Source organism: Gopherus flavomarginatus, chromosome 4 (assembly GCF_025201925.1).
Source record: "Gopherus flavomarginatus isolate rGopFla2 chromosome 4, rGopFla2.mat.asm, whole genome shotgun sequence".
NCBI lineage: Eukaryota > Metazoa > Chordata > Testudines > Testudinidae > Gopherus > Gopherus flavomarginatus.
In genome coordinates, this window is record NC_066620.1 from 152,793,832 (window position 1) to 152,806,689 (window position 12,858).

The following is a 12,858-nucleotide window of genomic DNA, read 5'->3' on the forward strand; positions in this document are numbered from 1 at the left end:
TTATGGGTCTGGTGTCTGAAGATGTTGTATTTTTTTTTTTGAGCTGCTCAATACTTAGGAATGTTACCTTTTTACTATCATTTTTCTCCTCTTAGCGTGAGTTGAAATCAGAAGAACTTGACTTATTTGAGCATGTGACTAATTGCCCTTCAGGAAACCATGCAGAAAAACAAAACATACAAACTTAACTACCTTCTCAACATCTCTCCTTATGCAGATTTTCAGTGGATATTACTGTGACCTTATTGCTTGTCTTTTTCTTGTCTGAAGACTTCAGATTCCCTCTGCTTTATGCAGTCTTTTGTGCTAACTGCTCCACTTAAAATATTTTTAAACAGACAAAAGAAAAACACGTCTGTTTTCTTAAGTCAATAAACCAGGAATTATGAAATACTCTTTGTTTCAGTCTCATACTTAACATCTCTCACTGGTGCAAAAAGGCCTGTTGCATGAAGTAGACCAGGATTGTTCTTATATGCTGTAGCCCTTTTCATGTATGTGGTATCCCAAAGTGTTCTCCAGAGCAGTGAATTACACACCCGTTGTGAATTGACTCTAGTCCTGAAGCTTGGACTGTTTTACTTAGTATTACCTCCGGCTTAGTTGTTAGAATGTGGTGCTATCTGAGCCTTTTAGGGGCTCTTTGACATATTTCCTATCCCAGGGGTCAGCAACCTTTCAGAAATGGTGTGCCTAGTCTTCATTTATTCACTTTAATTTAAGGTTTCGCGTGCCAATAATACATTTTAAACCTTTTTAGAAGGTCTCTTTCTATAATATATAACTAAACTATTGTTCTATGTAAAGTAAATAAGGTTTCAGAATGTTTAAGAAGCTTCATTTAAAATTATATTAAAATGCAGAGCCCCCTGGACTGGTGGCCAGGACCTGGGCAGTGTGAGTGCCACTGAAAATCAGCTCGCGTGCCCCCTTCGGCACCTGTGCCATAGGTTGCCTACCCCTGCCCTATCCAGTCATTTTTTGCTATATCTCCCTACTTGTAGCTTCCAGGACAGGCATGAAAACTGGCTGTATATAAATATGAGAAACAAACTGCAGTGACTTAGCTAGTGCTTTGACATTGTCTGATGTCAAGCACTACATAAGAAGTACTTGTTATAATATTAGTACTCCCAGTCATTCAAGTGTGTCTGGAGACCTGTGGTTTTGTTCTAAGTTGACTAGTATTTTACTGGCAGGTTAATAATAATTTGCACTTATATAGCACTGTAAAAGCAGGTAACTGTGTCCTGGTAATTGGCTGTAGGACTTATTCTGTGCATTCATGGACTGCTATGTACCCGGGAATCTGTCATCCCCAAGTGTTTTCTTCAATGATTTGCAGATAAAATGAAGAAAATGTCCCCTGAACATGTTGTACTCAAACTCCTTTGCATAACATTTGTTTTGTTTTTTGCTTTTAAAAAGAGTTTGGCACAAATCTTCTTGGAAAATAAAATGAAAGGGGAAAAAAAAGACAATGTTCTCTTACTTTTCTACTCATGTTGCTTAAAGTTGAGAAAAACTGGGAGTAAAATCTACAGCTTTTGTGTTTAAGCACAGTGCACAAACTCATCTAATTTAGACATTAGTGGTTCACTTACGGTTTATTTCTTAAAACGTTGACTTGTAAGAGCGTACTGCGAGAAAACTTAGTAAATACAGAGATGAACAGCATTGGGATGTACGAGTTAAACAGCAGTATATTTTTATTTGCTCAGCATTGTTTTTGGTTTCTGCTGATCTGATTAAAGTAGCCATTGAGGCCATAGTCTGAAAATAAATAATATGGAATACATAATGGAGGGGGATTATTGAGTGAGTGAGATTTGCTGGTGGGCTGCCTACTTTATGTATAAAATAAAGAAATGAGAAAAAAGCTCACTTGCCGGTGTAGTGCCTTCATTTGAGGATTTTAGTTCTAACTAAAATACAGAGCCTAGAAATGTTTCTGTTCTTAAAAGGTAATCACCATTTTAGTTCTTGGGCTGTTTTGTATGAGGAAATCAATGGAGCCCAATTATAATCCCATTGAAATCTGTACAGGATACTTTGCAAGAAAAGTAACAAAATAAAAAACAAAGCACCCCTCCTCTTTCCACTAGTTTGAGTGACTTTGTAGATGTATGCTTATCCAGTCCATTCAATACATGCTTTCCAGTTACCCTATACAGAAACCCTGTCCAAGCAAAAACATTTATACATGTGTGATGGGGTAGTCTGCCATCCACAGTGCCTGGTTGTAAGTCCATCCCACCACCTGTCGTGGCTGTTGGGGAGTTTGAAAGATCCTATAGGAAGATGTAGAGAGACCTAAGGGAGATAAGGATAGAGAGGAAGCAGCTTTAGGACTGAATAGTGCTTGGAGAGGGAATCCTGTTCCTGTATGTTTCAGGGCCCAGTGTCAGGAGCCTTGCACAGAGAGTGGGGAAATCTCCCCTCTCACCTTACGAATTGGGAAGGAATTGGTAGAAAGTGGAACAGCATAAAGCTGCTCCTCCCTCATAGCAGGGCAGACACTGACAGGAGAAGGCTGGCCTGATGAACCTTTGAAATTGGAAGGCTAGATGGGAAGGGTGTTTAGCCGAAGGGAGGGGCAAAAGTCTTGCAGCTGATTAACCTAAGGCAGTTGGGTTGAGAGACAAACTCCAGCTCCAGAAAGAGGACTGAGGGGAAACTCCTGCTTGAAGGATGGAAAGACAGATTATTGTAAGGCCAGGTCTACACTACACCTGTTAAAGTGGCATAGCTGTATTGCTGCGGCTGTAGCGCAATAGTGTAGACACTTTGTACGTCAACGGAAAGGGGTTTTCCATTGCTGCAGTTAATGTCACTCCAAGAGGCAATAGCCAGGATGACAGAAGAATGTTACCGTTGACCTATTCACATATACAGTGGGATGTAAGTTGACCTAATTATGGTGCTCAGGGTACAAGATTTTTTACAGCCTTGAGCGACGTGGCTAGATGGATCTAATTTTTAAGTGTAGACCAGGCTTAAGGCAAAGATGCTCAAGACACAGCCCCAGTCCCAGAAAGAGGGATAAGAGGGAACTCCTGTTGAGAGGAGAGAGAGACTGACTATCTTAAGGCAAGGGGCAGAGAAAACTGGTAGCAATTACAATCCTGCTGTTGCAAAGAAGAACCTGAGACTGGCATTTAGGAAACACTTCTGTACCTGGCCACGATGAACCACAAAGTCAAGGTGAAGGCCACAGAATCTCCAGATCTTGTGATGTTGCTAATGAGCAAGGTTAAAGTAGGAGCAGCCCAGGAAAAACAGTGGAGTTGAAGAAACGGTCCTTAGCCACCTAAACAGGCCTGCCTCTGTTCTCGGTTCGAGCCTAAGAACTCTGGATTCCCCTAGCTCTTCCCCAGACCAAGAGGGGAATCGTGGATGTCAAGAATAAAGAAGCAAAGACCTGATAGAGGCTGAGATTGAAGGGCATTTGATCTTGTTTACTATTTTTTTTGGACTTTTTGGGTAACCTGCAGGAACAGGAATGGACTGAGTAGTGGCGTGGTTGGAGAGCTAGGCCACAGACAGCAGAGTGTTGTAGCACCAGAACCAACTAAGGGAGATGCTCGACTGAGAGAACCCTGGCAACGCCAAACCTGGATGCTATGAGGCCCACTGGAGGTGAGAGGTGTGATTACAGCACATAAGCCCTCAGGAGTGGAATTGAATTTTCAATGTACCCTAGGCAGGAATTAAAGAGAAAGGGAAAACATCATGGCAACAGAAAACATAATATTTTCCTTATAATTATTTGTAGTGCTGATAGTCGGGGATGAGGTCTCCTTTTATTGGTATGTAGCAAGGCAGAGTACTCACCGCTGCAGCGCCTTCTGCTGGTTGGTCTGGGAATTAGCTCTTCCAGCTTCAGTGCACCTCCTGCTGGCCAGTGTCTCCCTTGCTGCCGCCTGCTTCTCTCTTTTCTCCACCACACTTTAGTTTAAGCCCCACATCGCTCCAAGCTTGCGGTGCCCCTTCACCTGGGCACTGCCCCCTGGCAATACCCCACAATCAGGGGTCCTTCCCTCCCTAGGGAACCCCAAAGCCCACCTTATCTCAGTGACTGACTGCCAGTCTTAATCTAGCCCCTTTTCTCAGGGGCAAACTAGTCTGAAATGGCCACTCATAATTGGCAAGGGGGTTTGGATCTGCTGCCTCTTCCTGGCCTGGCTGCACTGCTGCAGCCTCAGTACCCCCACAGGCCCTTTTAGCTTGGCCTCAGCCTGGGCACTCGCCTGCCGAGAGGGCCCCAGCTCTGCCTGTCCTTGCCCAGCACTGCTCAGTTTGGGATTCCCTCCTTTAGCCAGTAGCCAGGTCCTTCCCACTCCACCAGTGGAGTGAGACTCCCCCTGCCTAGTTCCCAGCGCTTTTATCAGGGCCAGCTGGACACTAATTGGATGTGACCAAACCTGTGGCTGCCTACTCAATTAACCTCCCTCAGCTGATTTCAGCCCCAGCCCTCTCCAAGGGATGGCTTTTAACCCTTTCTGAACCGGAGCGGGTTCCGTCCTGCTACATGGTATTGTACAAACACATCAGAAGACGTAACTCCTGCCCTGAAGAGCTTTGTCAAATTTGTATTATTGTTTAATACTCTGGATTTGAATTTAGGGTTTCAAATAATTAATTCGCTAATCCAGTCCAAGAATTTACCGGTCCTCTAAAACAGTACTTGTTCCAAAGACACAGTTAGATGCCCAAATACCAGTGGGTATTGTAATACTTTTATTGTGTCTTTTTCAACACATTCATCTAATGGTGCATTTTTTTTGCGGACAATACTGTCAAGTATCTAAATCCTCCCATGTTACATTTTTCAGGGAATATTCTTCCATCATTAGTAGCAGTTAGGCACGGAAATCTCTTGTGTATCAATGGGAGAATAAATCCCTGTAAGTTAACAGAACAGTTGCCAAAAATTAAATTAATTTTAATTTTAATTGCATGTACTTTGCTAATGAAAGTTGACCAGAATAATAATATATTCTATCTCTAATGGTTGATAGGGAGGAAGGAAAAACATTTGTTAACTAATTCATTATGTGAAGAGATTCACAAAAAGCCTCCTTTGTCTTAAGAAAAAGAAGCAGAGGAAGATGAGTAAGAGAGAAGGAAGATCTTGTTAAGGTACTGGACTGGGATGCAGTTCATGTCTCTGGCCAAACCACTTAATCTTTGTGTCTCAGTCCTCCATCTGTAAAATGAGTATAGAGACTTCCTTTCTGCCTTATCTGTTCAGATTGTGAGCCTATTCGAGCTACTGTTACACAGATAATAAATCTGTTGGAATTACTTACACAGGAAAGATGTGCCATCATTTCTTCCTACCACCTCCAAAAAGATTATTAGAAAATGCTATTGAATCTTGTTGGAGAAGCATGTTTTTGTACCTTCACTCTGATCCTTTCTTATTGAGGTATTTATTGATGAAGGGAATGTTATTATGTGGATGTCCTTCACCTTCCTCTCAGCAAGGCTCTTTCTCCTAAATATCTGCTGTGAAAATGGAAGAGGTTTTCCTGTGGAGTAATAGGTTGTTGGCAAATAACATCTTATACAAACTGCCAGACTGCTGAGAGTAATAATGTTAAACACTGTTGAAGTTAAAGGGGTATCAAAAATAAATGAAGAAAATTGAAAAAATGAAGTTAGCAATGGCAGTTTGACCATAAGCTGGTCTTAGACAATGGTTTTTGAATGGAAGGGTACAGTTAGAGAAAATTACAACTTTCCCTTTACAAGTTTGTGCTGGAAAAAGTTTCATGATCAAAAAGTTGTTGATAATTTTATTTTCTATTTCCTGCATATATTTAAAATATCTTCGAATTGTTTACAGCTCTGGCACTCATTCTGTATCCGCCTTTTTACTGTGTTCTTCTAGCATTATTGTCTGTTTCTCTCTGAAGATTCTAACTGTGACTTCCAGAAATCATACTAATGCATGTGGTTTTATTAGCTTCAGAGGAGCAGAGTGAGCTAGAAGACGGAGTTTGTGGCTGAAAGCCAGGAACTCCTGAATTCCAATACTATCACTACAATGTTATGATTATATCAATATGCATGTGCTGTAATTTAAAATTTGTACTGTAACTGCTGGGTTTCAGTATACTGATTTATTTCTTTTATTTATTCTGAGAAGGCCACCTCTATCTGGATATCTTGATAATGAGAAACCAGAAATTTGCTCAGTTTTCTCACTTCACTTCCAATTAGTCTTCATCAACTGAGGTATAATTATCTCTGAAGCAGTTTTCTTATTTACTCTACTAGCTTTCAGAAATCACTGTACAGTAACTCATCTCTTCGAAGGTTCTAAAGTGAGTTCTAATTCAGTCTGAGTCCTGTTGTTTAAATTCTATAATATTGCATGAACTTTTCCTTTTGAGCACCAGGAGTAGAATGTCCATCTGCATTTCTTCAGAGCTCTACTTGCAGAAAATGAGGTAGACTGACAATTGACTAACTTATTGAGCAAGGATCTTCATTCTTTTTTCTTTTTGGAACCAGACTTTAGTTACAGTATGTATTTCCACCCCTGAAATCAGGATAACTATCTTTTTACTGACCTCCTTGTAAAGCGCTTTGAGATCTTCAGATGAAAAGTGCTGTAGAAAAGCTAGGTATTATTATTTTTTTGTTTGATTTCTTTCTGTCAAATTTTAATTAGATTCAGTAATGTTAGTATCACAAATTAAAGGGAAGAAGACTGTTGGGACAAAACCTTGAGGACCATTTGTAGAGAGCGACATTTCTATGTCCACTGTGTCAGGTCTGGGCTTGTCTATACTTCCGGCTAAATTGGCACTTCTGTGATCGATGCAGTGGTGTCGATTTAGCAGGTCTGGTGAAGGCAAGCTAAATTGAAGTCTGAGTGCTTTCCCTTCGACATCTGTACTTCACCTACCCAAGAGGTGGAAAGTAAGTCAGCAAGAGAGCATCTCCTGTCAACCGCGCGATGTAGACACTGCTGCAACTCAGCCTAAGTTACGTAGATTTCAATTATGTAACTTACTTACGTAACTGCGTAACTTAGGTTGACTTAAGCATTAGTGTAGACCAGCCCTTAGAGAGGGAGTGTGATCTGGTGATTACTAGGCTAGGAGCTAGGAACTCATATTGTAATTCCAGCTCTCGTACTGTTTTACTGTGTGGCATTCAGGGGCGGCTCCAGGCCCCAGCACGCCAAGCGCATGCTTGGGGCGGAATGCCGCCGGAGGCGCTCTGCCATTTGCCAGTAGGGCGGCAGACAGGCTGCCTGCGACGGCATGCCTGCAGAGGGTCCGCAGGACCAGCGGACCCTCCACAGGCAAACCTGCAGGAGGTCCACCGGAGCCACGGGACCGGCAACCAGCAGAGTGCACCCCGCGGCATGCCGCCGTGCTTGGGGCGGCGAAATGTCTAGAGCCGCCCCTGGTGGCATTAGGACAGTCAGTTAGGGTGAGATTTTCAAAGGCAGCTAAGTCCTGTTTTCAAAAGTGACTTAAGCATTTAGATTCACTGAAAGTCAATGGGACTTAGATTCCTAAGTTCCTAGGTTATTTTGAAAATAGAACTTAGACTCCTAAGTCACTTAGGTGTTCTTGAAAATTTTACCTTCTGTATGCCTATATCCAAATCTGTGTAATAGATGATGTTACTCTTCCCACTAGATACTGTGACTACTGTTTGGACTGGACTTTGAACATATAAAAGGCTATATACATTTTAATTATTATTCTAAAAATAATGTGACTGCTAGCTTGCTGAATCATTTATTATATGCTAATCTGACTAGAAAAAATATATGCTATCAAGATTTCAAGATACATATAGTTTAAAGATTATTATATTCTAAATGAAACATCTTAATTTAAATGAGCACAGTTTGATCACCTCTCATGTCATTAAGTTTAGTACTATTATGTCTTTTGTTTCATTAACATCAGAATTTCGGATAGGAGAACTGTAAAGTAGGATGGAAAATATAGCGAAGAAAAAACTAGATAACCATTGGTCACTGCTAGGAAGTTAATTTAAAATCTGTTGTCTAAAGCAGCTGCAACATCAGTAGTTAATTCTACTATCATACTAAAGACTCAGAGTGAAAAATGGACTTTGGATCCTAAACCCTAAATTGATACTGGCTATGTTAGTCAGTTTCCTTAGTGACTATTTTGGAGGAATTTTTGTTGGCCAGATTGCTGGAAGATGAGCAATCTTACATCTGTATATAGATATTTATTTCACATTATTAACAACACTGCTTTTTGAGAGCCAAGTGGTTTAAATGTGACAATGATGTTATTACGCCGAGGGTAATTTTATAATTGTGTAATTTATATCGTTGTGAGCCAAGTGATAGTAGCTTGTAGTATACTCATAAGCTTACAGTTTGTGGGTGTTTGCAGCTAGATATATGGACTCTGTTTCACATATGGCAACTGTAAATACATAACTCCAATAATATCTTCCAAACAACAATATCTGGGTAACAGAGTTTGATAGCTGAATCATTTGATGAATGTAGAGTATAAAGTAAAACTTGCCTTTAATTATATTACATGTTATATGAATCTGTTCGGCAGACTGCTGACTGAACTATTCAAAGGTCAACTCTTGATTTACAGCACCTCAAAATACTGCCTACTTCTAAATTAATCAATATTTATTATTTCTATTGTATTCCACTCCCAGAGGCTGCATAAACTAATGCTGCTTGTATTGGCAAAATGACTTGGGTCACTAATTTTAGTTTGCATTTAACTTCTGTATCAATAAGGCAAAAGGGGGAATTGGGAGAATGGCAGATGCTGTACAACTTCAGTCTGATCACAGCTAATTTCAAAAGTTGTTTAGGGAATGATTCCATCTATTCACTATGTTTTGTGCAGGAATGCTGCTGTTGTAAGATGATGTTTGTTTATTTGGAAAGCTGCGTTAATCCAGGATGCACAGTAGGCCTTGGAACTAAACATTTGAAGAATGTCTTAGAGAAGAAAATCAGGGCTTGGGATTTTCCTGGCATTTTCTATTCAAAGGGGCCTATTCTGTTTGTGAACAAGTGATTTATTCAAGTTTCATTTATAACTTAGGCCAAAATCGAGGGACCCAGTACCCACCTTAAACACTTGGCACAGTATTGGCTGTCTTTGTGGATGTGTGAGTTTGGGGGAGAATCCTGGAGGAAGGAAGGAATCAATCTCCCAGGCTATAAAGTTGATGTGGAGCTGCTATTTGAGAGGTTATTTCAGTCAAGTAGTTTCAATACAATAGCCAAAAGGGAGAGGAGTGGAGAATCCTATATAGTGGTGGACCACTGGACTCTGATCTAATCAAATTTCCTTAAGAAAGCACATTGATGAGAGGTGTTCAGGGAAAACTCAGGGGCTGCAGGGAATGAAGTTGGGGGAGCAGGTTTCAGGAAGCTACAGAATTCAGCTTTGGTTGAGATCCAAGAACTCATGAGTTCTAATTCCTAGCCTTTCATCTGAGAGAGTATGAATTAAGGCTCCTGCATAGAGTAGTAGGCTGGTCAGAAATTAATATGCAGGCATGTGTTCTGAGTCTGCACCTTGTCTTTTGTTTCATTTTGCTTGTTCTAAACAGAAATTTATTTTGTCTTATTGAAGTTATACCAGTATTTAAAAGAAAACTGAAATTTCCATTTTAAGATACTGTGACACACTGTACCTCGGGGGAACACCTTACATCCCCATGTTCATCTTTATAAAATGATTGTGTGGTATCCAATGCAAAGTTTGTCATGCTGGGTGTCTTCGGAAGACTCATGATGCACTGAGCATGGTAGTTATGGTGATGTTATAGTAATTGTTACAGTAATGGTATAGGCAGCAAAGAGTCCTGTGGCACCTTGTAGACTAACAGATGTTTTGGAGCATGAGCTTTCATGAGTGAATACTCACTTCATTGGATGCATGGTATAGTTTATAATTTCATGTATGTAGTTATGAGGCTGAAAGTGTGTCCTCATGGCCTAAAATAAGCCCCGGCAAAAACTCTCCAAGAGCAGAGAGGTAATTCACACCTCATTAGGCTGGTATGGGACAAACCCAGACCAGCCTCACAGGAACAAAAGACGCTGGCCTAGGCAGCAACAGAAGAATCTGTTAGACTCTCGAGCGAGTCACCTTCCCCTTCCTTTGGTCAGTTTGGGACTACATTGAAGTAATGCTCACCTAACTCTGAAAGAGATGGGTGCAAAGCCAAGAGGGAAGAAAGGACATGATAAAAGGGAAAGACATTTGCCATGCTTGCTCTCTCTCTCTCTCTCTCTCTCTCCCACCTACATCTAAAAATACCACACCAAGCGACTGAAGCGCTGATCAAAGAGGAGAGCCTGGCTGAAGGGAAACCAGCCAGTCTGTGGTGAGAAGCATCTAAGTTTGTAAGGGCATTGAAAGTGTTTAAGATCAGCTTAAAATGCGTTTTGCTTTTATTTTCATGTGACCAAATCTGACTTTTGATGCTTATAATCTTCTTATAAAACTTACAATGACTTAAAATCCATCTTTATAGTTTAATACATTTGTTTGTTTATTCTACCTGAAGCAGTGCGTTTGGTTTGACAAGCCTGATACATTTCAATTTCTTTGTTAAATTGATGAACTCATATAATAAGCTTGCAGAGTCCAGTGGGCATAACTGGACAGTGCAAGATGGAGGTTCCTAGGATTGTGTTGGGACTGGAAGTATTGGCTAGTGTCATTCGGTTGCACAATCCAAGGAGCAGCTTACATGCCAGAGGCTGTGCATGAACAGCCCAGGAGTGGGGGTTCTCACAGCAGAGCAGGGTAAGGCTGGCTCCCACAGTCAAGGATTGGACCTCGCAGATCACTGGCCCAGATAACGCCATAGGGGAACGTCACAGATACTTGTTTATAATTTTAAGAATACACCTCTACCTTGATATAACGCGCCCCGATATAACACGAATTCAGATGTAACACGGTAAAGCAGTGCTCCGAGGGGGCGAGGCTGCGCACTCCAGTGGATCAAAGCAAGTTCAATCCACGCATTAAGATTTTTTGGCTCCCGAGGACAGCGTTATATCGAGGTAGAGGTGTAGCTTCATTTTACAAAAGTAAAGAGGACACTTCTGTGTCTTTTTAGTACTTTTGGTGTGTGTGTGTGTGTGTGTGTGTGTGTGTGTGTGTAATCAAAACCTTGAGATATGGATATGAAGATTTAAAAAAATCAACAAGTGCATGCATTTTGCATTTCTGATTTCAACAAGCTTCACAAGAACTATTTCTTTCTTCTTTTATGCTTTGAGCAATATCTTTGGGTGGTAACTGTAAAGATGGCCAAATGACCTGTATAGACTCTCTCTCTCTGAAGTACACTTATTAAAATAGTGTGTGTGATAATTTGGGGGGATTTGTGTATATCTAATGAATTCTGTTGATGTTAGGAAATTGCTGCATTATGGAATGCCCCAGTGTATGTGGATTCCACCACTTACTTTCAGGTTTGCAGACCAGAGTTAGAGGTGCGATGTTAAACCTTAATGGTTGCCTCTTCAGGTGGAAACATCTTGAGGCAACGAATTGTCTGAAGCTAGGAGTCTAGTTCCTCCATCTTCTTTGTAGGGAGGGAGAAGTGCCGAGTGGAAAATCCCCAGCAGCAGAACAAAGAAACCAGGTGTAGTTGGTGGGACATATAAATGCAAGGGACTCTCAGACACACAGGAAAGTTGGTCAGGAAAGAGGCATGCTTTTGCAGCAGTGGGGTGTTGTTTAATTCTGCGATCAGCCGAGGAAGATGGAAGCTAGCTGACCTAGGGGGAGAGAGAGAGAGAGACTCCATGATTCAGAGGAGAAGCCATGTGCAGAAAGGGGAACCTGGACTCCTCAGAGGACTGTGCCCAAACCCAAAGAATTCTCCAGAGTGGTGAGATACCCGAGGCAGGGAAATGCATACAGGTGTATTTTTGTCTACATCTGTGCATTTCTCATGCTATCTAAATAAAGAGTAATTTGTTTTAGAATCCTGTGGCAGGTTTGTTGTTGTGTCTGTTTTACTTCACTATAATGTGCCCCTGATGAGGTAAATGATAAACCCAGAAAGCTCACACGGCTGGAGGTCTGGGAGAGGGTATGTTTAAGCTATAGGAGAGCCTGAGGCAACAGCAGTGGTCCCAGGGGCAAGGGAATTGGATTGTGTGGGTGCAACTCTCAGGAGAAGGTGCAAAACAGAGGATCTGCCCTCTGAGAATATGTTTAGAGACCCCATTCGGGGACAGTGCCTGGGATCTGTTCAGACTCAGGAGGCTTAAAGCGCAAAGGGCCCAGTGAGGTGGGCTACAAATGGAAGATCCTGGTGAGTGTCAGTCCAGAGGGAGCTCTATCACAACTGTGTGAGTAATAGTGTGATACTAGTTTAGTGTGTTTACTAAAATATACTTTATGTATATATGTGTGTGTGTGTGTTTTGTTTTTACATCATAAAGTAGTTCGTTGCCTGAAATGTGGGATTGATCCCAACCAATGAGGAGTTTGTTCAAGTCTTCTGCTAGGAGAAGGGTAAAGATGACATAGGATATTAATGGGGCTGGGAGCTCCCAGGCAGAAGTAAAGGGATCTTCAGGGGTCCAGCAGGAAGCTCAGGTACTATAGAGGGGTTGAGGTACATATAAGAACCAAACTAAATAGATGTAGAATGTTACAGGGTGGGAGGAACCTGCATACAAATCCATTGGACAGTAAAACCGTTAGCATTAACCTGCTGCAAAGATGTGAACTACGTGCTTACAATTTGCATAAGCAACAGATAATCAGCTTTAGTATAACTTTGGTTTTGTATTTTGTGTATTTAAAATGGACTACTTTATCTGAAAGTAATCTA

At 41.3% G+C, this 12,858-nt stretch overlaps 1 protein-coding gene across 3 annotated transcripts in view; it reads left to right on the forward strand.

Annotated features, from left to right (window-relative positions):
• The window catches only part of UBE3D (ubiquitin protein ligase E3D), a 129,872-nt gene that overhangs the window by 48,857 nt on the left and 68,157 nt on the right, over nt 1-12,858 (forward strand). Inside the window, exon 9 of one of the 3 annotated variants that reach the window (XM_050950165.1) lies at nt 96-393. The exons of the other annotated variants lie outside the window; for them this stretch is intronic. Within the exon in view, the coding sequence (XP_050806122.1) occupies nt 96-105 (10 nt within the window). The 3' untranslated portion in view covers nt 106-393. Of the gene's footprint in view, nt 1-95; nt 394-12,858 lie in introns of those variants that run through there. 3 annotated transcript variants of the gene reach the window in all.